The following is a 21,485-nucleotide window of genomic DNA, read 5'->3' as shown; positions in this document are numbered from 1 at the left end:
GGGCGTGGGACCTATATGGAGGAGGCTGGGGGAGGAAGGGGAGATAGGAGGAGGGAGGAAGAGGAAGAGGCGTGGAAGAGGGAAGAAGGGCCACAAAGGAACCAGTGGGATATGAGATGAGCCATAGGCAGGGCCCTGGAGCTGAGTGGATGGAAGTGAGCCCGAATCAGATGATGCTCAGGGGCCTGGACAGTGTCCATACCCTCTCAGTGCCTTCAAAGACCCCAGCAGCAAGGAGAACAATGTGAGTGTTTAAGCCCCTAACTGTACTGGGAGCACCCCCCTCCAGATCCTTCTCACAGGGCAGTTCTCACGGTGACACATCCCAATTAAAGCCTGTGGCAGCGGGAAGCCTGAGAAAGGCCACCTAGCTTGGCGGCCCCCACCTCTCAAACTCACTTAAAACCAGGCCTTATCATCAACTCTGTCAGTCAACAAAAAAGCACATAGGTCACAGAGCATGTGAAGGGAACAGAGCCCTTCCCCAAAGGTTGCCATGAGGAACAGCATCTGATCCCCCTTCCTCATCGGTGGGGCCGGGGGGCAGGTCCAGCACCTCTCCTCCGTGGCACTTTCCTCCTCCAGGCTCCAGGGCCCCCAGCACCTGTCCCCTGGGCAGAAGCTCTTTCTAACCTGAGCTCCTGGGGGCGGGGACTCTCCCCACCCATAGAGGCTGTCCCTGGAGGGGCCAGGACATCTGTTGGAACATCTGAACACACAGAAGGTGGAGGCTGCCACAGAACAGCCCAAAAAAGAGCCCAGAGCCTGATCCGGCCAGAAAAGCTGTGCTGGCCACACACACAGGGCCCTAACGCTGCTGAGTTCCCACCGCAGCAGGGCCAGGCCCAGAGCCAGGGCTGGGGTGCAGCCAGCTTGGCCACTTTGCAGGAGCCCCACAGGGTGGGACCCTCAGGACCACGGTGACACAGCGATGGACTCCCCCCTGTTGCAGGAGCATGTGTCAGGCCCCACCTCCCACGGCCGCAAGGATTCAGCAAGACCCTGTGGGAACAGTACACCAAGAACATTCCGGAACTTTGTGAAAACTCCTCATCATTACTTGATAAAACTTTGCACCATGCCGTTTGCTATTGTGCTGGAAATGCCTCTGAGTGCTTGGTGCACTGAGAAGAAAACCTCGGCCAGGGTATTTTTAGCAGCAGCTTCCAGGGCCATCTCTCAATTATGCAGCAGATGCCGGCAGCACCATGAGTCAGCGGCAGAGTGTGACCACTGCATGGTACCCAAGCTCTGCACAAGCACCTGGGCAGGCCCACCCCTCCCACACTGGCTGCCCCTTGCCTCAGAAGCCTGCTAACTCCACACCCCCTGCCCCCGCTCTCCGAGCCTCTGCTCCCCCAAGTGTCCCGTGCGGTTTCTCACTTCCAGCTCGGCTACCCACCCCACGCATCCATCCCGGGATGGTCCCTCTTCCTGGGCCTGGCTTCTCTAGCACCTGACCCTGAGAACGCCACCACAGGGGGCCAGCAGGTGACAAAGCCTTGGTCTACTGAGGACAGGCCACTCTGTCCAATGCCTAGCGGGGCCAGCCAGCTTCTGCTGCCCCGTGGCTCACCTGACAGGAGCGGAACTGGCTGACCAGCAGCGTGCACCGCTGGGGGTCCTTCCGCCCATCCAGGCTGTCCAGCTCCGCGGCCACCTGGTTCAGCTCCTCGTCGGCATAGTAGAACCGGGCAAGCAGCTGCGGATCCGACCTCTGCAGGAGAGAGGGGCCAGGGCCGTGAGTGGGTGGGGAACTGGAGGGGACGCCTCGGCTGGTTGCCTTGTCCCCAGGCCTTGTGTGGGCTCAGGCTGGGACCTTCCAACCTGAGCAGTAGCCGGCTCTTTCATCAGCTTTCCACGCCAGGATCTAGAGGGAAACAGCTAACGCTGAGGCTCAGGCTGCCAGCTCAACCCCTGATTCGAGGGTCCCCAGGCCCCCTGCATTTCACCCCAGGACTGTGGGGAATCCAGACCCTTTGCTGCACCCCAGACACAAGGTCCTCACGCTCCCTCTGGTGGACAGCCCACAGAAAAGGGACTCTGGGAAGAGGGGGTTCCCCGGCGCTCCAGGCGACGAAAGCGGCTCTTAGGAATTTTTTTTTTTTTTTTTTTTTTGAGATGGAGTTTCGCTCTTGTTGCCCAGGCCGGAGTGCGATGGCGCGATCCCAACTCACTGCAACCTCCGCCTCCTGGGTTCAAGCGATTCTACTGTCTCAGCCTCCCGAGTAGCTGGGACTACAGGCGTGTGCTACCACGCCCAGCTAATTTTTGTATTTTTAGTAGAGACGGGGTTTTGCCATGTTGGCCGGGTGGTCTTGAACTCCTGACCTCAGGCGATCCACCTGCCTCAGCCTCCCAAAGTGCTGGGATTACAAACATGAACCACCGTGCCCGGCCAGGAAATTTTTTTTTATTCACAAAACCAAAATATGAAATGGCCCAGAATAACAATAAAATTTACTCCACTTAAGTGAAGAATGATTGACAGTGCATCATAAACCATTTCCCATGATTCATAAACAATTTGCCACACACCCCCCACTTCTCTAGAAACTTCACAGCATCTCAGTTTCCACACCAGTGCACTGTGGCAGGAAACCCTACGCTCAGAGGCTCCCCTCCCACCAAGCACGCGGGGGCTCAGAAGCTGGTCTTCAACCGCAGCCACCACACGCCCCAACCCCGGCTGGTCTCCTTGGTGCTCTACGCACACAGCACGGCCACCCTCCCTTAGCACGTGAGGTCCCCACTGCCCCAGGATGCAAACGGCTTGTTCCTCTGGATCAGAGTTTCAAGAATTCAAAGAAGCCCCTTAGAAAAGTGAAGTCCTTGAATATATATATATGTTTCTTTTCTTTTCTTTTTTTTTTTTTTTTTTTGAGACAGAGTCTCGCTCTGTCACCCAGGCTGGAGTGCAGTGGCATGATCTCAGGTCACTGCGACCTCTGCCTCCCGGGTTCAAGTGATTATCCTGCCTCAGCCTCCCGAATAGCTGGGATTATAGGCGTCCATCACCACGCCCGGCTAATTTTTGTATTTTCTGTAGAGATGGGGTTTCACTATGTTGGCCAGGCTGGTCTCAAACTCCTGACCTCGTGATCCACCTGCCTCGGCCTCCCAAAGTGCTGGGATTACAGGTGTGAGCCACTGTGCCCAGCCTATATATGTGTTTTTTGAGACAGGGTCTCGCTGTGTTGCCCAGGCTGGAGTACAGTGGCATGAGTATGGCTCACTGCAACCTCCGCCTCCTGGGCTCAAGAGCTCCTCCTGCCTCAGCCTCACAAGTAGCTGAGACTATAGGTGCACATCACTATGTTCAGCTAATTTTACATTTTTTCTAGGGATGGCGTCTCCCTGTGTTGCCCAGCCTGGTCTTGAACTCCTGGCCTCAAGCCATCCTCCCACCTTGGCCTCGCAAAGTTGCTGAGATTATAGAAGTGAGTCACTGTGCCTGGCCTCAACCTATTTTTATAAAAGGGACTCTTCATAATCACAGAGAGAAAGACAGAGGAGAGGGGAATATACCAAATCACACACAGTTCGAATGTGCTGGCAGTGTTCCCCACAGACTCCCATCTCCGTCGGGGCCATTTCCTCCGTGTGCTCTGGCCTGCCGCCCCTCCCCTCTGTGTGGCCTTAGCCAGGGTCACTCTGTCCTGACTCTTTCCTGGTCCTCCAGTCCTCACTCTCTGGATCAGCTCAAGACGCTGGCCCAGACCCCTCAGGTGGGGAGAGCAAACCCCAGTGAGGCTGAGCAGAGCCACATAAGGCCATCCACTGCCCCCCTGCCTGGGCTCCGGCGATGGCTGCATGCACCTGTGACCTGGGCAGCCAATGGGAAGCCTTCCCTGGGACTGTTCACAGGAGGCTGACGGAGCCTCTGCACCCACTCGCTCCCCGGCAGCTGCTGCCTGAGCGTCCACTTTGCTAGGAGCGGATCTGGACCTGGGACACAGCCCAGCGCAAGACAGACCCAGACCCCGCCCCCCCGGCCGTTGATGTGCCCGCCCGGCCCAACCGTTGGTGTGCCCGCCCCCCCGGCCGTTGATGTGCTCACAGATGCCAGAGACACAGAGATGGACAGTGGGCACTGGCTGCCATCTGCTCCCACCCTCTCCGCACCACTGCTGTGTCCCTGCACCTCGTGCCTTTCTGGAAGTAAACACATCCCCTCCACGGGCCCAGCCAACCCCAGAGAGCCACAAGGTCGCAGTCGCCCAGCGACCCCTCTGTGATGAAGTGGGAAGAAGAGTGGGATTGGGAGGCAGAAGACACTCTTAACCTCGTTCCTGCTCTACTGCCTGGAAGGAAAGCAGGGGAGGCGGGGTAAGTGAGGCCCAAAAGGCCCCTCCTGGGCCTTCCCCAAGGCCCGAGCTCCAGGGAGTGCTGCACTTTCGAAGCCTTGTGGCTGTCAACTTACAGATGAGCAACGGGGCCCTTGACCTTTGCTTCAGATGCAGAGGTCATTTTTTTTTTGAGATGGAGTCTCACTCTGCTGCCCAGGCTGGTGTGATCTCAGCTCACTGCAACCTCCATCTCCCAGGCTCAAGCAATCATCCCACCTCAGCCTCCCAAGTAGCTGGGATTACAGGTGTAATCCCACCACCACATCCAGCTAATGTTTGTATTTTCAGTAGAGACAGGGTTTCACTATGTTGCCTGGGCTGGTCTCGAGCTCCTGACCTCAAATGATCCATCCGCCTCGGCCTCCCAAAGTGCTGGGATTACAGGTGTGAGCCACCACACCCAGCACAGTCCCCAGAATTCTGACTGGGCTTATGGGGTGACCGCCAGCTTCCCCTCCCTTAGAATTCTGACCCGGCTCCTGGGGTGGCCACCAGCTTCCTCACCTGCGCACGGGGCCTGCCAATGCCCCTCCTCGCTCCCAAGGAAGAGGGGAAGAGCCAAGACCAGCACCTTCCTACCAGAGGGCAGAGGAGCCTTCCTGCCACTTCCCGAACCAGGAGGGAGCATGGCCCCTTTTCGGGGTGGGGCTGAGCTCGCAGCCTGCCCAAGGCCTGCAGGAGACCCGCTGGGCCTGACACCCAGCTCAGGCATTAGTCCAGGTCAGCAGAGCCACCGGCTCCCTTCTGGCCCCAAACCTGCCAGCTCCCCTTCAGAGCCGTAGGTATGGGAGGGTGGGAGAAGCAGGGGCCTGGTGCGGACGGTCCCACAGCAGACACCTGGCTGTGACTGAGCTGGACCGGAGCCCTCACAGTCCCTCTCCACGTGCGTCCCGCAGCCCCGACCGCAGCTCGCTGACGAGACACCATCTGGCCCAGCAAACAGGCCAGGTACTGAATTTAGGGCACTAAATGACAACCTCCTAGAAGCTAAATCTCGGCTCTGAGAAAGAGGACACGACAAGGGGCCACGCAGAAACCCCCAGAAAGGAACCCAGAATCATTCTCTGCCCTGGCACCAAAAACCTTACAACTCTAGTGCAAGGAGCTCCCAGCAACACCAGGTCCACACGGGCCCCTCGCTGCTTGGTAAGCGGAGGAGACGGCTCAGCCACGACGCGGGTGCATGAAAGGCTGATGGCAGCGTGGTGCTGGCACACAAAGCCCCAGTCATCACACAAAGCCCCAGACCAAAGAGGGGACTGAGCCTCTGAGCAAAGAATGGGGTACATGCACGTCCCCTTGGCTCACTCACACACCTTCTCTCCTGTGCTCTGGAGAGGCCAAGAACCACTGCTGTGTGTGTGCAAGTGTGTACATGTACACACATGCACCTGTCCATGGCTGTGTGCGTGTGAATCTGTGCATTGTGCATAAGTGTGTACATGCATGTGCGTCCATGTATCTGTGTGCATGTGAATATATGTGCAGGCATGGATGTGCATGCGTGTGTGATGTGAGACCAGTACAGCAAGTGTCAAGATGAGCTCCCACAGGGGTGACATGCCTGTCTACTTGGCAGGGTAAATGCTAGAAAGGGGCCCTCATCACCAAAATAAAAGGCATGGGAGGTAGGGAACCCTTCAGGGACGGGCCTGATACTCCATCCCTCCTGGCCCTGGCTCCAGTTAGCGCGGATGCTTGGTGCCCTGCAGGGAAGCCGACTCCCACCTGCAGAAGGCAGCCTGTGTGCCTCAGGGCTCCCTGCCTTCCTCTTGGGGCAGCTGAAGCCTCTGAATGGTCTCCCATGGAGCTGAGGTGTTACTGAGCACACAGAATGCACTACCAGGCCTGCTCACTGGTGGGGTGGGCCTGGTGGGGTTGGATGAGGCAGATTTGCTGTGTGACCTTATCATGGGCTAAACTGTGACCACGCCCCCCATATTCAAACATTGAAGTTCTAACCCCCAGGACTCAGAATGTCAGAATGTGACTGTGTTTGGAAACAGTATCTCCTCCCTTTTTTCTTTTTTTTTGAGACAGGGTCTTGCTCTATCCCCCAGGCTAGAGTGCAGTGGTGTGATCTCAGCTCACTGCAACCTCCGCCTCCTGGGTTCAAGTAATCCTCCCACCTCAGCCTCCTGAGTAGCTAGGAAGACAGTGGGGTGCCACTACGGCCAGCCAATTTTTTTTTTTTTTTTTGAGATGGAGTCTCGCTGTGTCGCCCAGGCTGGAGTGCAGTGGTACAATCTCAGCTCACTGCAAGCTCTGCCTCCCAGGTTCACACCATTCTCCTGCCTCAGCCTCCCAAGTAGCTGGGACTACAGGCGCCCGCCACCACGCCCGGCTAATTTTTTTTTTTTTTTTTTTTTTTTGTATTTTTAGTAGAGATGGGGTTTCATTGTGTTAGCCAGGATGGTCTCGATCTCCTGATCTCATGATCTTCCGGCCTCCGCCTCCCAAAGTGCTGGGATTACAGGGGTGAGCCACCATGCCCAGCCAAGGCCAGCCAATTTTTGTATTTTTTGTAGAGACGGGGTTTTGCCATGTTGCCCGGGCTGGTCTGGAACTCCTGGGCTCAAGAGATTCATCTGCCTCAGCCTCCTAAAGTACTGGGATTACAGGCATGAGCCACCTAGCCCAGCCCAGAGATAGGATATTTAAAGAGGTCATTAAGGTTAAATGAGGTCGTCAGGGCGGGCCCTAATCCAATATACCTGGTGTCCTTATAAGAAGAGGAAATATGGACACAGGCAGGTAGAGGGCCGACCTTGTGGAGACACGGGCCAAAGGCGGCATCTGCAAGCCAAGGAGAGACCCAGCCTCAGAGGGACCCAGCCCTGCCACGCAGTAGTATTGGACTTTTGGCCTCCAGGACTGAGAGAAAATAAATTCCTACCGTTCCGGCGACCGAGTCTGGAGTCCTTTGTTGCGGCCGCCTGACCTGTGCGGAAGGCCCAGAAGCAGGCTGGGGAGCCAGCCCCTGGCCTGACCCCTCCGTGCTGCAGTGCCATGCAGGAGGGCCTGGGAACCCTGACATCCACTTAGCAATTCCCACCAGGTAACCCTCCTCCAGGGTAAAACCCCAAATCTGTGGGCCTGTACAAGTCTGAGGAAGCTGCTCTTAAGGTGGGTTCAAGCTTCCCTGAAAGACCCTCGGGACCCCCATCCACCTGGCCCTGGACCTGCGCCGCGGAGCCTTCACCCACCCTGAGCGAGCGCACGGCGTCTGCAACAACCTGCGAGGCCATCTGTGGTTCTCTGTGATTTGAGGAGGCCTCCATGATGTCTAGGGGCCGTGGGCTCTGATGGTAAAATTGCCTGCGCGTGGGAAAGGGGCATCCCGAACAGCGTGTCCAAAGCCACCGCCCCTGAGAACAGGGAAGCGCCGAGTGTCTCCATGACCACGAGGAACAATACTCGCCACACCCTGCCCCATGCCATGCCATGACGGGCACCACAGTCACACTGTTGACTTGGCATCGGTGCCCACAAGCAAACACCCTGCCGCTGTACCTTGATTTCAGTAAAGACTTTAAAACCAGACCTACAAAGGTGTTGACCATCTGCAAAAAGAGAGCTGTCATCACACACACACACCACACACACACACACACACACAGAGGCACACATGCACACACCCACACACAGAAACCCTGTGCTATTTGAAAAGCTGAGTTAGCCCCTGAGCTAGCGTCCCGGCCCTTCTGGACCAGTATTTCAGAGGAAGAGGCCAAGGTTTCCGCGAGGTCCTGGCGGTGCCTGGGGCGGGAGCAGGAGGGGTCTTTATTCATTGTGTCAGTCATCCCACCCAGACCCCTCACTGTGAGCAGAGACCTCTAGGCAGGGGTCCCAGGAAATGAATGAACACAGCTTACAAAAGTCTGTCCTGATTAACAGAATCCAGAAGAAAATTTGGGGTTCTAAATTTCCATTTCTAAGTATGCAGAGTATAAAGCAAACAATGATCATCTCAACCTACTCATCACTTAGTGCTAAATCTGTCCAGCATGACAGGGCTCATCCTCAAGTGAGCCTGCGGGCAGGACAGATAAATGGGGAGTGGGGGTTCATGTTCCAGCACTGACAAATCATCTCCCTTTGATTTGAATCCACCAGCTTTATTCAACGACATTTTACAATTTCATTTTAAATTCAGTTTTTAAATGTCCTTAAATACAATCAATGTCCACAATAAAGGGAATCAATTGATATAAATAGGAAGTACTCACTTGTTAAAATTTTTGAAATAAAAATTGTAAAAGAATAAATTAGAACCTAACCTAGTAGGAATCTCTTTTAAAATCACACTGTGTCAATATTTTCTCAAAGATAAATTCATAGCAGTGAAAGCGTTCACTGTTAAAAGGAGTCAGAAACCCGTAAAGAAGGCATTTCGTTCAGGAGGTCAGATGACTACCGAACAGACATCCCCCAAAAAAGCAGGAGAAAATACGCACGAACAAAGCAGCTCTCAGTTCAAAAATACAAGGATGTACTGATTCAGGGCTAATTTTGTAAAGCTGATTAAACTGTTAATTCACTCAAGCCCCTGGTCCCTAATGTGAGCTGTGGCTGCAGGTGGGAGGTGCGGGATGGAGGCACGTGCGGGATGAGAGACGCAGTGCGCACGTGTGAGCTCGGCCTGTCTGACCCAGTGTGATGGCCCTGGAGTGTTTCCCAGCAGTTACGAGGGCTGGCCACCAGGCTCAGAGTTTACACGCACTACACCACCCACTGGGGCAGGCCCCAGCCACCTTGAGGCCCAGGGGCTCCAAGCCCTGCACAGGGCACGGAAGCACAGCCCATCACACCACGCCTTCCACCCAGACAAGGAGACTGACGCTCCTGAAGGTAACTCATGGCCAAGGCCACATCGCTGGATGCCAAGGAGCCAGATCTCAGCCCAGGTGTCACTAGGACCCTCTGGCATCTGTGTGGGGAAAGGGGGTAAGGGCCCAGGACTGGATCCCTTTCACACTCTTGTTTGCCAAATATGACATAAATCCTGCAGGTGGGGACCTTAAAGAGACACCTTGTCACTCCAGGGCAGCAGCATCACAGTCTTGGCCGAGCTGCGGCAGGGAGGATGGGAGCAGGCAGCAGGTGGCGGGACAGATGGGAGGACAGGCAGCACGGCCAGGCCAGAGAGGATCAGGCCTGCCCCATGGGCCCCAGCAAGGGACGGAAGCCCAGTCCAGCTCCTACTGCCTCCCTCCCCCACACAGCTGAACCCAGGACGTAAGCTGGGCTCTAAGCTCCAGTTCCCAAGACAGACCACCCCAGGCAGCCAGCTCCCTACCCCCACAGCCCCCACACTCAGCCATGGAGACCCAGGTGCATTTGCCTCCAGGAGACAGCGGCCACATGCAGACTTTAGCTGGACAGAGGCTGGAGCGTGCAGGGGTGAGGACCAGGTGTCTGAGGCGCCGCCCCGGGCCTCTCCAGGGTCAGCTTCCCATTAAAGCCTGAGACTTCCCGCTCCAGCACCAGGAATCCAAGAGCATCGCGAAGAAGCCAGGGAAGAGCCTCTGCCAGGGACATCCAAATGCGGCCCCATAGCTGTGACCCCCCACACCAGCTGTTCCTCAGCCCTCACCGTGACCAACTAATGGCCAAGGAAGCCCCTCCACCCCTCCACCACTGGGGCTAGAACTGTTCACTGCCGCCAATCACAGGCCCAGCCCCTCCTGCAGATCCCCAACCCCTCCTGTCCGCACTGAGGCCTGGCGTCCCTGGGCAGCCGTGACCCATGTCCCCAAGGCAGGCCTCATCCACAGCAGACACCCCAGGGGCTGCCAGGCTGGGGCCCCACTGACCTGGCAGCACCACCAGCCACCGGCAGCAGATCTGGGGCCCCAGACAGGCACACACTCCTGTGGTCCCAGGCACAGCCCTGCTGCCACACCCACCCCAATGCTACTATTGTTGCTACTGTCTCCCTCCCCATCCATCTGTCCCCCTTCTCTGCCCTGCCCTGGGGTCGGGGAGCTGCAGTGGGCATGCTGGGTCAGCAGGAGGCCTGGCAGGGAGTGAGATTGGGATGGTCCTGCCCCCTTCCTGCCTTGGCCTCCTGCGGTCCCCACCCACCCCTGCTCTCTCTCAGGACTCGGTACTGGCCCTCCCTGTGGCCTTCGGGCCCACATGTGGCACCAAGCCCTGGGCTCATCACCATCCCCGTGGTCCCCTCAACCCCATTACATGGTGAGTGTCCCCAGCACAGCCTGACCAGGGAACTGCTGAGACTGCCGGCTACTTCCTCCGAGACTCAGAAGACCCTGGCTGTTCTAGGGCTTGGTGGGCAGGGGCTGGACACAGTTTAATCCCTCATATGACCGTTGACCGGTCACCTGTGAAAGTGGCATATATGCCACCCAGCTCAGGTCACCTGTGGGAGTGGCATAGATGCCACATAGCTCAGATAATCCCTGCAGGAACGTTCTCCAGGGGGCCTTGGACCAACCCAGCACTCCCAGCTTTCTTGCTTGCTGGTAGAACGTGCTGAGGACGCGGCATCCAGAGATAGGGAGGGACTGCCCAGAACAGCCTGGGCCTTGGTCTTGACCCTCCCAGGGACTGTAACAGCTTGAGTTAGGGAGGAACCGCCTGGGCTTTGCTTCTTTCTCCCTGGAAGCAGAGTGTCCTTCAAAGCTTTGCCCTGGGGGTCACGTGGCCCCTGAGGTCTCTAACCTGGGCGGCTGCTTGCAGGGCCCTTTAGCCCTGGTGCAAAGAGAAGCATGTGCGGTCAGCAATCCATCTGCCCTGGGCAGCCTTCCCGACGCTGGGGACTGGCTCTGTCCCTTGCTTCCTATCTGTAAGTAATCAACCTGCTTTGCGTAACTTGTATGTGAGCATGTAGGTCACCAGTGCATGGAGGACTAAACAGTAGCCCAGGATGCGGTGCCCACAGGCAGAAGTTTCTGGTATTTGGCTATGACGATCTTTGCTATTCTCCACGAAGTAGGAGTCTTCTCTTGGGACTGGTAATCAGCAAATCTGCTTTGAAATCCCCACCACCCCAGAGGAGGTGAGGGGCTGTGCCCCAATTTACAGAGGGAAGAACCAAGGCTCAGAGAGGTTCACAAATCCACCCAGGATCCCACTTCCAATAAGCAAGGAGGCCTTCATTTCAAAGCCACTCACCCTGCCTGACGGTGGAAGACTTATCCTGTGACTCGGTTTCCCTGCTTGCTCCTGCTAGGTAATAAGGGTGAAAACAGCACAAAGCCACCACCGATAATGGTGCCACAGCCCCAGGGCAGGCGCTGTGCCCTGTGAAGGGAAGGCCTCCCCAGGCCTCAGGTCACAGTTCCAGGTTCACTGTGGCCTTCTGGCCCAGTGGGGCATAGGGTGCCTGACGCCAGCTGGGAAGGTGTTGCCTGGGACGTCCAAGCCTGTGCCCACTCGGGACAGCCTGCACGTCAACTCTGTCCACCCCGCCTGGCTGCAGACCAGGGCTCGGTGCTGAGCCCCCAGTCCCACACAGTCCTCCAGCCTGACCTGGAACCACAGGCTGCGCGTCCTCGGTGTTGTGGGGCCAGCCAGACCACTGAACGCCCTGCCCGCCCCAAGGGCACAGCACCCCACCTCTCCAAGACCTTCAAAGCAAACTGCCAGGAAAGGCTGGCAGCTTTACGTTCAATTCACATCAATAAGTACTTTACCCAGAGGGCGGCTGTGCCTGTTTAGAGGAATCCTCCGCAGCCCGGACGCGACAGGAGCCACGTGGGAAGGGAATTTAGAGGGTCGGCACTGGGCACAGACGCCCCGGTGGGCTCCAGGTTCTTGGCCGCCTGTCCCCTCTGATTAGCATCTGCGAAGTGGGCTTAAGGACGAAGAGAACCCGCTTAGCCTGGACAAGCCCTTAGCACCTCGCGTCTCGCCGTCAGGAGTGACAGTGGTGGACGCAGGTGATGAGGATAACGTTCTGCATTCCCGCCGCCGAGCCCTCGCCAAGGCGCCCACGGCCTCCGAGCGGGTGACTGGGAATGGCAGGGGCTGTGTTCCGCGATACCGCGATAAAACCCCCACGTCGCGGCGGCAAAGTCGGGAGAGTACCGTGGACCCCGGAGGAGGCGGCGCGGAGGGACAGCGGGGGCGGGGGCGGGCCCGGCAGGGGCGGCGCAGCCACAGGGCCCGGGTGTTCCGGGCGCACGCGGGGGTCACTCCCTAGGCGTCAGGCCCCGCACGCGGAAGTGGGGGAGGGAGGTGGACGGGGGCGGGTGGTCCAGGCCGAAGGGCGAGCAGTGGAGCTGGGCCGCCCCGCCCCGCAGGCAGTGGGCAGCGGGCAGCGTTGGAAGAGAGGGGCCGGGTGTCCCTGAATGCGGCGGGGGGAAGGGGAGGGGGCAGGGGAGGCGCAGGCGGCAGGGGTCAGGGTCTCCACATCTCCCCGGGTGGGCCACGCGGGGTGGGCTTCGAGAGCGCAATGTGCGGAGGCCACAGGCAGCAACCGGGACAGCAGGGGACAAGGGCGGGAGGAGGGGCCGCGCGGCGCCTGTCACTCGAGCCTGGAGCGCTGCCTCTGGGCCCGCACGTGCACTCACAAAGGGCGTGTCCCCCCCAACTGCCTGCACGCAGCAGGGGCCTCTCAGTGCACGCAGGGTAATAAGGGTAACGACGACGCCAGCCTCCCCAGGGTCTGGGCCGGTCACCCGGGCCCACCTTCCCACCTGCAGAAATGCCCCCGGCCCTGCCTGCTGCCTCCCTGGCCCACAGACTCTCTCCTGTCCCTTCTTCAGGTCCACTCCCAAATCTCCCACCCTTTGGGGGGAGCCGTGAGCCCTGGCCCAACCTGGGGACAAAGGCTCCCGCTCCGGCCTGGGTGGAACAGCTCGCCCCACTCAGGATGGAAGACGGCCTGCACTGGCTGGGCCTTGGTTCTGTGCCTGGAGCTGGGCTACACGGGGAGGATGCCTCCCAGGCCCTCCAGCTCACCCTCAGCTGGACTTTGGGTTATCAAGCTCTGAGAGTCACCCCTGATACCAGAAGGCCCCAACTGGACCACCTGCAGAATAAATTCTGAAGGAAAAGGGAGCACACAAGCACGCATGTTTGTTTCCCAGGCCCTGAGGTTCAGACACTGGGGACTGGGGGCTCCCCTCTACCTACAGGAGGGGTGGAGGTGGCAGAGCACAGCCCCTGCTCCCTAAGGGCAAGGCAAAGGCTGACCCATGTGACCTGCTCATAGGAAGCCAGGGCAAGATCCAGCCGGCCTCACTGTGAACTCAGATGGCCCCAGCACGGCTCCCCCAGCGCAGCCAGTGAAGGAAGGACCCTGAGGCTGAATGTGGATGTCCCCAGGAGGCCACCTCTCAAAGAGACTTAGTGGGGGAGTGCGGCACAGAATTACAGCACCCAGTTATTCCAGCAAAAAACATAGGCACGAACTCTACACACACCAAAAACATTCACGTGTACATTCTGAGATGGAATTTTTAACCTCACTAAATTTTTGTTTAAAATGCTTTTACAGCTGTTACCAGTGCTCATGTTTCATAAGAACCTGCTTATGCAAAGCTGCACGTGGGCCTCCCTGAGGCAAACCCAGGCCTCTGCAGTTTCCCAGATGGTCTGGTAAATCGGTGCCCTGGGAAGCTTTAGATTGGGGAACTGGTTTAGACACCCCAACAAATCAGTCCCCTGCACCTGCTGTCTCACCGAGCAGCACCCGTCTCCCGGCCAAGTTGCTCTCACTTGCAGCAGAAGCCACAACCAGCTCGGAGGGCAGGTGATGGGTGGAAGAGCTGGCAGCCTTCCCCACAGCCACCGTCTACTCAGCTCAGTGGAGTGGTCAGTGGCCCCAGAGAAAACCCTCCAATTGCAGAGGGTACAGTTCCACGCAGCTAGAGGCCTCTGCCCCTTGGGGCATGGCAAAGGGCCCCTTTATCACCTCAGTGTAGTCTCTGATGTGGAAACAGACCCCCTGCTACCCACAGAAGAAGATGCTCCCCAGAAGCCGGACCCTGGCTCTAGGAGGAGGCTGGGTTGGCCCCCTGAGGATGAGGCATCCCCTGTCATGCAAAGACATCCTCCTTACAGGAGAAACAGCTGGGCATGGCGCCACGCAAACCCCAGGTGATAATGCTGGCCTTGACCGTGGCATTTGTTCTGCAAGCCAAGCCAGACACAAAGCTGGGAGATAATTGTACATCTAGCAAAGTGTTTTCAAAGGGAAAATGAATTTTCAAATCAAACTCTGTCAAGTACTGCCTATACCAATGATGTGATTGCAGAAAATTTAACCAGAGTAGCTGCAGCGGGATCCTAAACAAACGAACGAACTGCACAGCCCCTCTGTCTCTGCCGAGGAAGAGAATGGGTGGTGAGAGAGCTCCGGAGAGAAGGGTGCTGCGTCACCAAATGGAATAAGCCTGTATCTGACAGCTGGGTATTTAAACTGCCAGAGATCTCATTTTGAACTCCATAGGTTTAAAGATTCTTTAAAATGCATTTTATATTTAAAACTACTAAATAGCAAACTTGCTAGGAAGACAATCAATTCCATTCCCACTGTGCTAGCAGAGTGCCCCCGGGGTGTCCCCTGCTCAAGCCCCCAGTTGCAGGGGCTGAGCCTCAGGCTCTGCCTGGCTCAGGGCAGCTCAAGAAACTCTGAAAGGGTGGTGGGGATGGGAGAACGCAGTCCGGTCAACTCCTAGGATGCATGGAAATTTGCTTGTGGAAAATGGAAACTTAAGCTGCTTATTTATGAATTATTCCTCTCCTTCAAAAATGATTTGAGGTAATTTGCTAAGAGCTCACAAGAACTGGGCTTGTTCTTTTAACAGAGGAGCAATTCAAACACCCAGACAGGGGTCCAAGGTTGTGGGCCAAGAGAACTATTGCAGTGGGGCCGCAACAGCCAGCCCAGGATGCTCTGGCCTCTGCTTTGTTGGCTCAGGCCTGGGGGGGCATGGGTATCCCACACTCCTGGGCACACTGGAAGCCATACTCAAGGAGGCCTCACCGGCCCAGGCAGGTGGACTGATGCTCAGTCCTGGACCAGCTCCCCTTGAAGGACCTAATGGACTTAAGACACCCAGGGTGGTTGCTCCTCTAATCACGGAGCCCCCGACTCTGACCCAACATGCCAGGTGCCCTCCCCTCACCCAGGGTGACTTGGTGTGTGCCAGTCGCGGCAGGTCTGTGTCCAGGTGGCTCCGGCCAGCAGAGACAAGCCCAGCCTCTGCTGCCCAAAAGAGAGCAATCATTGCTTTCTGAAACTGTTTTATTGAGATGGAACTCACATGCCATAAAATTCTACCAAAGTGTGCAGTTCAAAGGCCAGGCACGATGGCAATTTGGTGCTTTGGGAGGCTGAGATGGGAGGATCACTTGAGGCCAGGAGTTCAAGGCCAGCCTGGGCAACAAAGCAATACCCCGTCTCTACAAAACAAAAACAAACGAACACAAACAAACAAAAAAACCCACTGTATCTACATGCAAAATATTAGTCAGGTGTGGTGGTTTGCACCTGTAGTCCCAGCTACTCAGGAGGCTGAAGCGGGAAGATCGCTTGAGCCCAGGAGGTGGACATTAGAGTGAGCTGAGATCATACCACTGCACTCCAGCCTGGGTGACAGCGTGAGAACCTGCCTCTACAGTATGCGATTCAGCAGTTTTTAGGGTATTCTCAGAGCTGTGCAACCATCACATGATCTAGTTTCAGAACATTTTCATTACCTCCAAAAGAAACCACACCCATTAGCAGTCATCCCCCTACCCCTATGTTGACTTTTTATCTCTGGATTTGCATGTCTGGACATTTCCTGTGCATAGAATCATACAAAATGGGGCATTTTGTGTCTGCTACTTTCACAGAGCAGTGTTTTCAAGGTTCATCCACATTACAGCATAAATCGGTGCTTCCTGTGTGCCACTGTGTGGATGGACAGACCACATTTTGTTCATCCAGGCATCTGTCGATGAACACTTGCACTGCTCCCACCTTTTGGCTACTATGAATAGTGCTGCTATAAGCAAGTTTTTGTGGGGACATATGTTTTCAGCTCTCTGGGTATATATCTAGAAGTGAAATTCTGGGGTCATATGGCACTTTTTTTTTTTTTTTTTTTTGAGATGGAGTCTCGCTCTTTAGCCCAGGCTGGACTGCAGTGGCACAATCTCAGCTCACTGCAAGTTCCGCCTCCCAGGCTCACGCCATTCTCCTGCCTCAGCCTCCCAAGTAGCTGGGACTACAGGCGCCCGCCACCACGCCCAGCTAATTTTTTGTATTTTTAGTAGAGATGAGGTTTCACCGTGTTAGCCAGGATGGTCTCGATCTCCTGACCTCGTGATCCGCCCGCCTCGGCCTCCCAAAGTGCTGGGATTGTAGGCGTGAGCCACTGCGCCCAGCCTAGGGCCTTACTTTTATCTCTACTTTAGGACACACATGATTTTTTAAACAATTATGAGCTAAACTCACTGACATTTTATCAGTTTCCACCCTTGTGGCTGTTTCTTTTATCCCATCATCTTTCCTCCGAGTTCCCTTTTCTTGCTGATGTACATACTACAATAGGAAACGTTACAATGAGCATCTGTAAATGGTTAAAAATGTTTGCCTGAAAAATGTCTTGATCTTGCCTTCTGCCCCTTCACTAGCAGTTCATTTGGGTATAAAATTCGGGGCTGCCAGTCGCCTTCCCGCCGCACTGTGGGCTCATTCTCTATCTTGCAGCACTTGGGGTTGCTGAGAAGAAACCTGCAGGGCTTTTTCCATTTCTCCATAGTTACTCTGTCTTTTCTGTTAATTCTAAAGATTTTCTCTTCATCTTTGACATTCTGCAGCTTTAACCACAATACATCTCAGCATGGATTTACTCCCAGGTATTTCTGAACGATGTGAATATGTTCTGAGAACGGTGTTGTCAATTGACTTCGTTATTGTGCAAACATCAGAGAATGGACTTCCACAAGCCTAGATGGCCCTGCCTCTGACAGACCTAGGCTACATGGTAGAGCCTGTTGCTCCTGGGCCACAAACCTGTACAGCACGTTACTGTGCTGATCAGTATACTGTAGACAATTGTAACACAATGGGAAGTATTTGTGTACCTAAACAGAATACGTACAGTCAAATATGGTTATCATAACAGGCTGGGCACGGTGGCTCACGCCTGTAATCCCACCACTTTGGAGGCTGAGGGGGGTGGATCACTTGAGGTCAGGAGTTCGAGACCAGCCTGGCCAACGTGGTGAAAACCCCATCTCTACTAAAAATGCAAAAATTAACCAGGCATGGTAGTGCACGCCTGCAGTCCCAGCTGCTGGGGAGGCTGAGGCGTGAGAATTGCTTGAACCCGGGAGGCAGAGGTTGCAGTGAACTGAGATCACACTACTGCACTCCAACCTGGGTGACAGAGCGAGACCCTGTCTCAAAAAAAAAAAAAAAAATGGCCGGGCGTGGTGGCTCACGCTTGTAATCCCAGCACTTTGGGAGGTCAAGGCGGGCGGATCACGAGGTCAGGAGATCGAGACCACGATGAAACCCCATCTCTACTAAAAATACAAAAAATTAGCCGGGTGTGGTGGCGGGCGCCTGTAGTCCCAGCTACTCGGAGAGGCTGAGGCAGGAGAATGGTGTGAACCCGGGAGGCGGAGCTTGCAGTGAGCCGAGATTGTGCCACTGCACTCCAGCCTGGGCGACACAGCGAGACTCCGTCTCAAAAAAAAAAAAAAATACAGTTATCATAACTTATGGGACCACCGTTGTATATGTGGCCTGTCACGTGGTCCATGACTGCATGTTTCTTTATCCTACTTGGAACTCATTTTATCTCAGAACTCATGTTTTTCTTCAATATCAGGAAACTCAGCTACCATTTCTTCAAATACAGCTTTTCCATCATTCTTTCCTCTCCACTCTCTCCCTGGGACTCCTATGAGACACTTTTTGGAACTTCTCCACTGCCCTTTGATGCTTTTTCCTTCTTTCTTAGGGAAGCTGCCCGACTCCCGGCTGGGGCCGGTCCTCCTGTGGACTGTGAGGCAGCACCCTGTCATTCCCTCTGCACTGCTTTCCTGGATTGAAACTAGGTATTGATCCACCCCCGCTCCATCCACCCACCCAACCACGAATTTTGGAGCCAGCCAAAACGACTACTTGTTTTTGTTTCAGACCCTACACCCAGCCTTTCATTCTCCCAGGGCCTGCCACAGATCTTGATTATTCCCAAAGAAAGAAGAGGCAAACTGAAGCCAAATCAGAATCAAGGTCCACCTGTCCCTTCCCAAACCACCTTAGACTCCCACGAAGGTGGGAGCTGGTGCCAGAGGCTCCGAGCAGAGGGCTCTTTCTCTACAGGGCAGATCTGCACCTGGATGTCTCTGGGCTCCAGGCATCCTGGTGAGCCACTGGGAAGGTGTCCAGAACTCCAGGGGCCTGCCTGCCTGGCACACCCAGCAAAGCCTGGCTGTCTCATGACAGCAGGGGGTGGAGGGGGGCTGGTCACATGGACAGACAGCATCTGAGAGTGCCCAAGCCCCCCAGTCTGCACCATGCTGGCAGCAGAACCTGTGCCAGAGAGCAAGCAGGTGTGGGCATTGGGGGGACCGCTCTAGGGAGAGACAGAGCCCTCAACAATCAAAGAAAGCAATGGGAGGGACTTACAGTTTCCTCGTCTACCAAGAAAAGGAAACATCAGAACCCCAGCTTCTGTCCAGACCCAGGAGCAGGTGGGCAGCCCTCCAAGGCCAGGAGCCGTCCCCCTATGCCGGGACCTCAAATTTAAAGCTCTCTCCTCTTAACAGAATAAGGAAAAACCAAGCTGACAGCTAAAATGTTCAGCCAAAGTTTACAAAAATGTAGAGGCTCAGATTGTCAGCACATTATAATCATTGACATTTAGCAACAAAATTGGCCCGTTACTCCTGGACGACAAATCGCCCCCCAATCTGACTGCCCCTCCTTAATAAATAGGGCAGGACTCCTCCTCCCGTGCAGCGATGGCACACGCACCTCTGCCATCTCGAATTCACATTGCCACCCCACTTCCCTCCTGTAATTTTATCCTCATGGGATACATTTCTATGCTTCAAAGTCCTTACTGATCACCTGTCAAATTTCTCTGCAACATATATATCAATATTACATATTTATAAATCTATAAATGGGATTTAAATTTTTAAATTTTCACACTTCTTTTTTTTTGAGACAGAGTCTTTCTCTGTCACCCAGGCTGGAGTGCAGTCGCGCGATCTCAGCTCACTGCAGCTTCCATCTCCCGGATTCAAGTGATTCTTGTGCCTCAGCCTCCCAAGTATCTGGGATTACAGGCATGAGTCACCACGCCCAGCTAATTTTTGCATTTTTAGTAGAGACGGCGCGTTTTGCCATGTTGCCCGGGCTGGTCAAATTTTTAAACTTTCTGTGAGGCTCTGAGTGTTAGCATTTTCTCTACACTGAGTCGACAATGTAAAAACCGCAATTACTTTTGAAACAACCTAATAGTGTTAGTATACAATCCATCAAACAACATAAACACGTGACACCATCATTTCACAGAAAGGCGTCTAATAGAAATGTAGTTCTTGATGGGGTGGATGCATCTGGGGCTTTCTGACTAGCTGATATCTCTTTGGGTAACTCACTCATTGCCAAAGTAGGCTGGCCTCAGCTACAAGGCTGTTCCTGCGTTTTGACTTAGGTGAGTGCCAAGAAACCTGCTCTCATGGCTGAGTCAGCAGGAGCGGGGAGAGCAATAGAGGAACTTCCTGCCACTCCGAAAACAACTGCCGAGTTATCGGCTAAGAATCATTGCTTCACAACCAAAAGTCATTCTTAACGCCCTGTCAGCTGCAACTCAACCAAGTCCTCCTTCAATTTTATTGAAGTCAAAGCAGCAGAAACCACCTGGTTTGAAGGATTTGTCATTGGCATTGTCTGCTCCTTGGTCCTGCGGGCCACCTTTTGATATGGTTTGGCTGTGTCCCCACCCAAATCTCATCTTGAATTATACTCTTGTAATTCCCACGTGTTGTGGGAGGGACCCAGTGGGAGATAATTTGAATCATGGGGGTGGTTCCCCCATACTGTTCTCGTGATAGTGAATAAGTCTCACAAGGACTGATGGTTTTATCAGGGGTTTTTGCTTTTGCATCTTCCTCATTTTTTTCTTGCCACTGCCATGTAAGAAGTGCCTTTTGCCTCCTGCTGCGATTCTGAGGCCTCCCCAGCCACGTGGAAATGTAAGTCCAATTAAACCTCTTTTTCATTCCAGTCTCAAGTATGTCTTTATCAGCAGGGTGAAAATGGACTAATACAGTAAACTGGTACCAGTAGAGTGGGGTGTTGCTGAAAAGACACCTGAAAATGTGGAAGCAACTTTGGAAGAGAATAACAGGCAGAAGTTGGAACAGTTTGGAGGGTTCAGAAGAAGACAGAAAAATTGGGAAAATTTGGAACTTCCCAGAGACTTGTTGAATGGCTTTGACCAGATGCCTGACGGCAATGTGGACAAGGAGGTCCAGGCTGAGGTGGTCTCAGATGGAGATGAGGAACTTGTTGGGAACTGAAGCAAAGGTGACTCTTGTTATGTTTTAGCAAAGAGACTGACAGCATTTTGCCCCTGCCCTAGAGATCTGTGGAACTCTGAACTTGAGAGGGATGATTTAGGGTATCTGGTGGAAGAAATTTCTAAGAAGCAAAGCATTCAAGAAGTGACTTGGGTGCTGTTAAAGGCATTCAGTTTTATAAGGGAAGCCAAGCATAAAAGTTCGGAAAATTTTCAGCCTGACAGTTTTTGTTGTTGTTGTTGTTGTTTTTGAGACGGAGTCTCGCTGTGACACCCAGGCTGGAGTGCAATGGTGTGACCTTGGCTCATTGCAACCTCTGCTTCCCAGGTTCAAGCAATTCGCCTGACTCAGCCTCCTGAGTAGCTGGGACTACAGGCACGCACCACCACGCCCGACTAATTTTTGTATTTTTAGTAGAGATGGGGTTCCACCATATTGGCCAGGCTGGTCTCAAGCTCCTGACCTCAAGTGATCTTCCCACCTCAGCCTCCCAAAGTGCTGGGGTTATAGGCGTGACCCACTACGCCCAGCTGTGACAGTGTGACAGGAGAGAAAAACCCATTTTCTGAGGAGAAATTCAAGCCAGCTGCAGAAATTTGCTTAAGTAATGAGGAGCTGAACGTTAAT

General features: G+C 54.7%; 1 protein-coding gene across 6 annotated transcripts in view; it reads right to left on the bottom strand.

Moving 5' to 3' along the window:
- ZFYVE28 (zinc finger FYVE-type containing 28) overlaps positions 1 to 21,485 on the bottom strand; it is a 139,974-nt gene that overhangs the window by 81,305 nt on the left and 37,184 nt on the right. For 5 of the 6 annotated variants that reach the window (XR_004027268.1, XM_030801015.1, XM_030801018.1 and 2 more), the window contains exon 2: positions 1,577 to 1,717. The exons of the other annotated variant lie outside the window; for it this stretch is intronic. Coding sequence is in view for 4 of the 5 variants with exons in the window: in XM_030801015.1 (XP_030656875.1) it covers positions 1,577 to 1,717 (141 nt within the window). In the remaining variant the exon portion in view is untranslated. The remainder of the gene's footprint in view (positions 1 to 1,576; positions 1,718 to 21,485) is intronic. 6 annotated transcript variants of the gene reach the window in all.

This window comes from Nomascus leucogenys, chromosome 20 (assembly GCF_006542625.1).
Source record: "Nomascus leucogenys isolate Asia chromosome 20, Asia_NLE_v1, whole genome shotgun sequence".
Taxonomy (NCBI): domain Eukaryota; kingdom Metazoa; phylum Chordata; class Mammalia; order Primates; family Hylobatidae; genus Nomascus; species Nomascus leucogenys.
The sequence above is the reverse complement of the archived record's forward strand: the minus strand, read 5'-3'. Positions and strand labels throughout refer to the sequence as shown.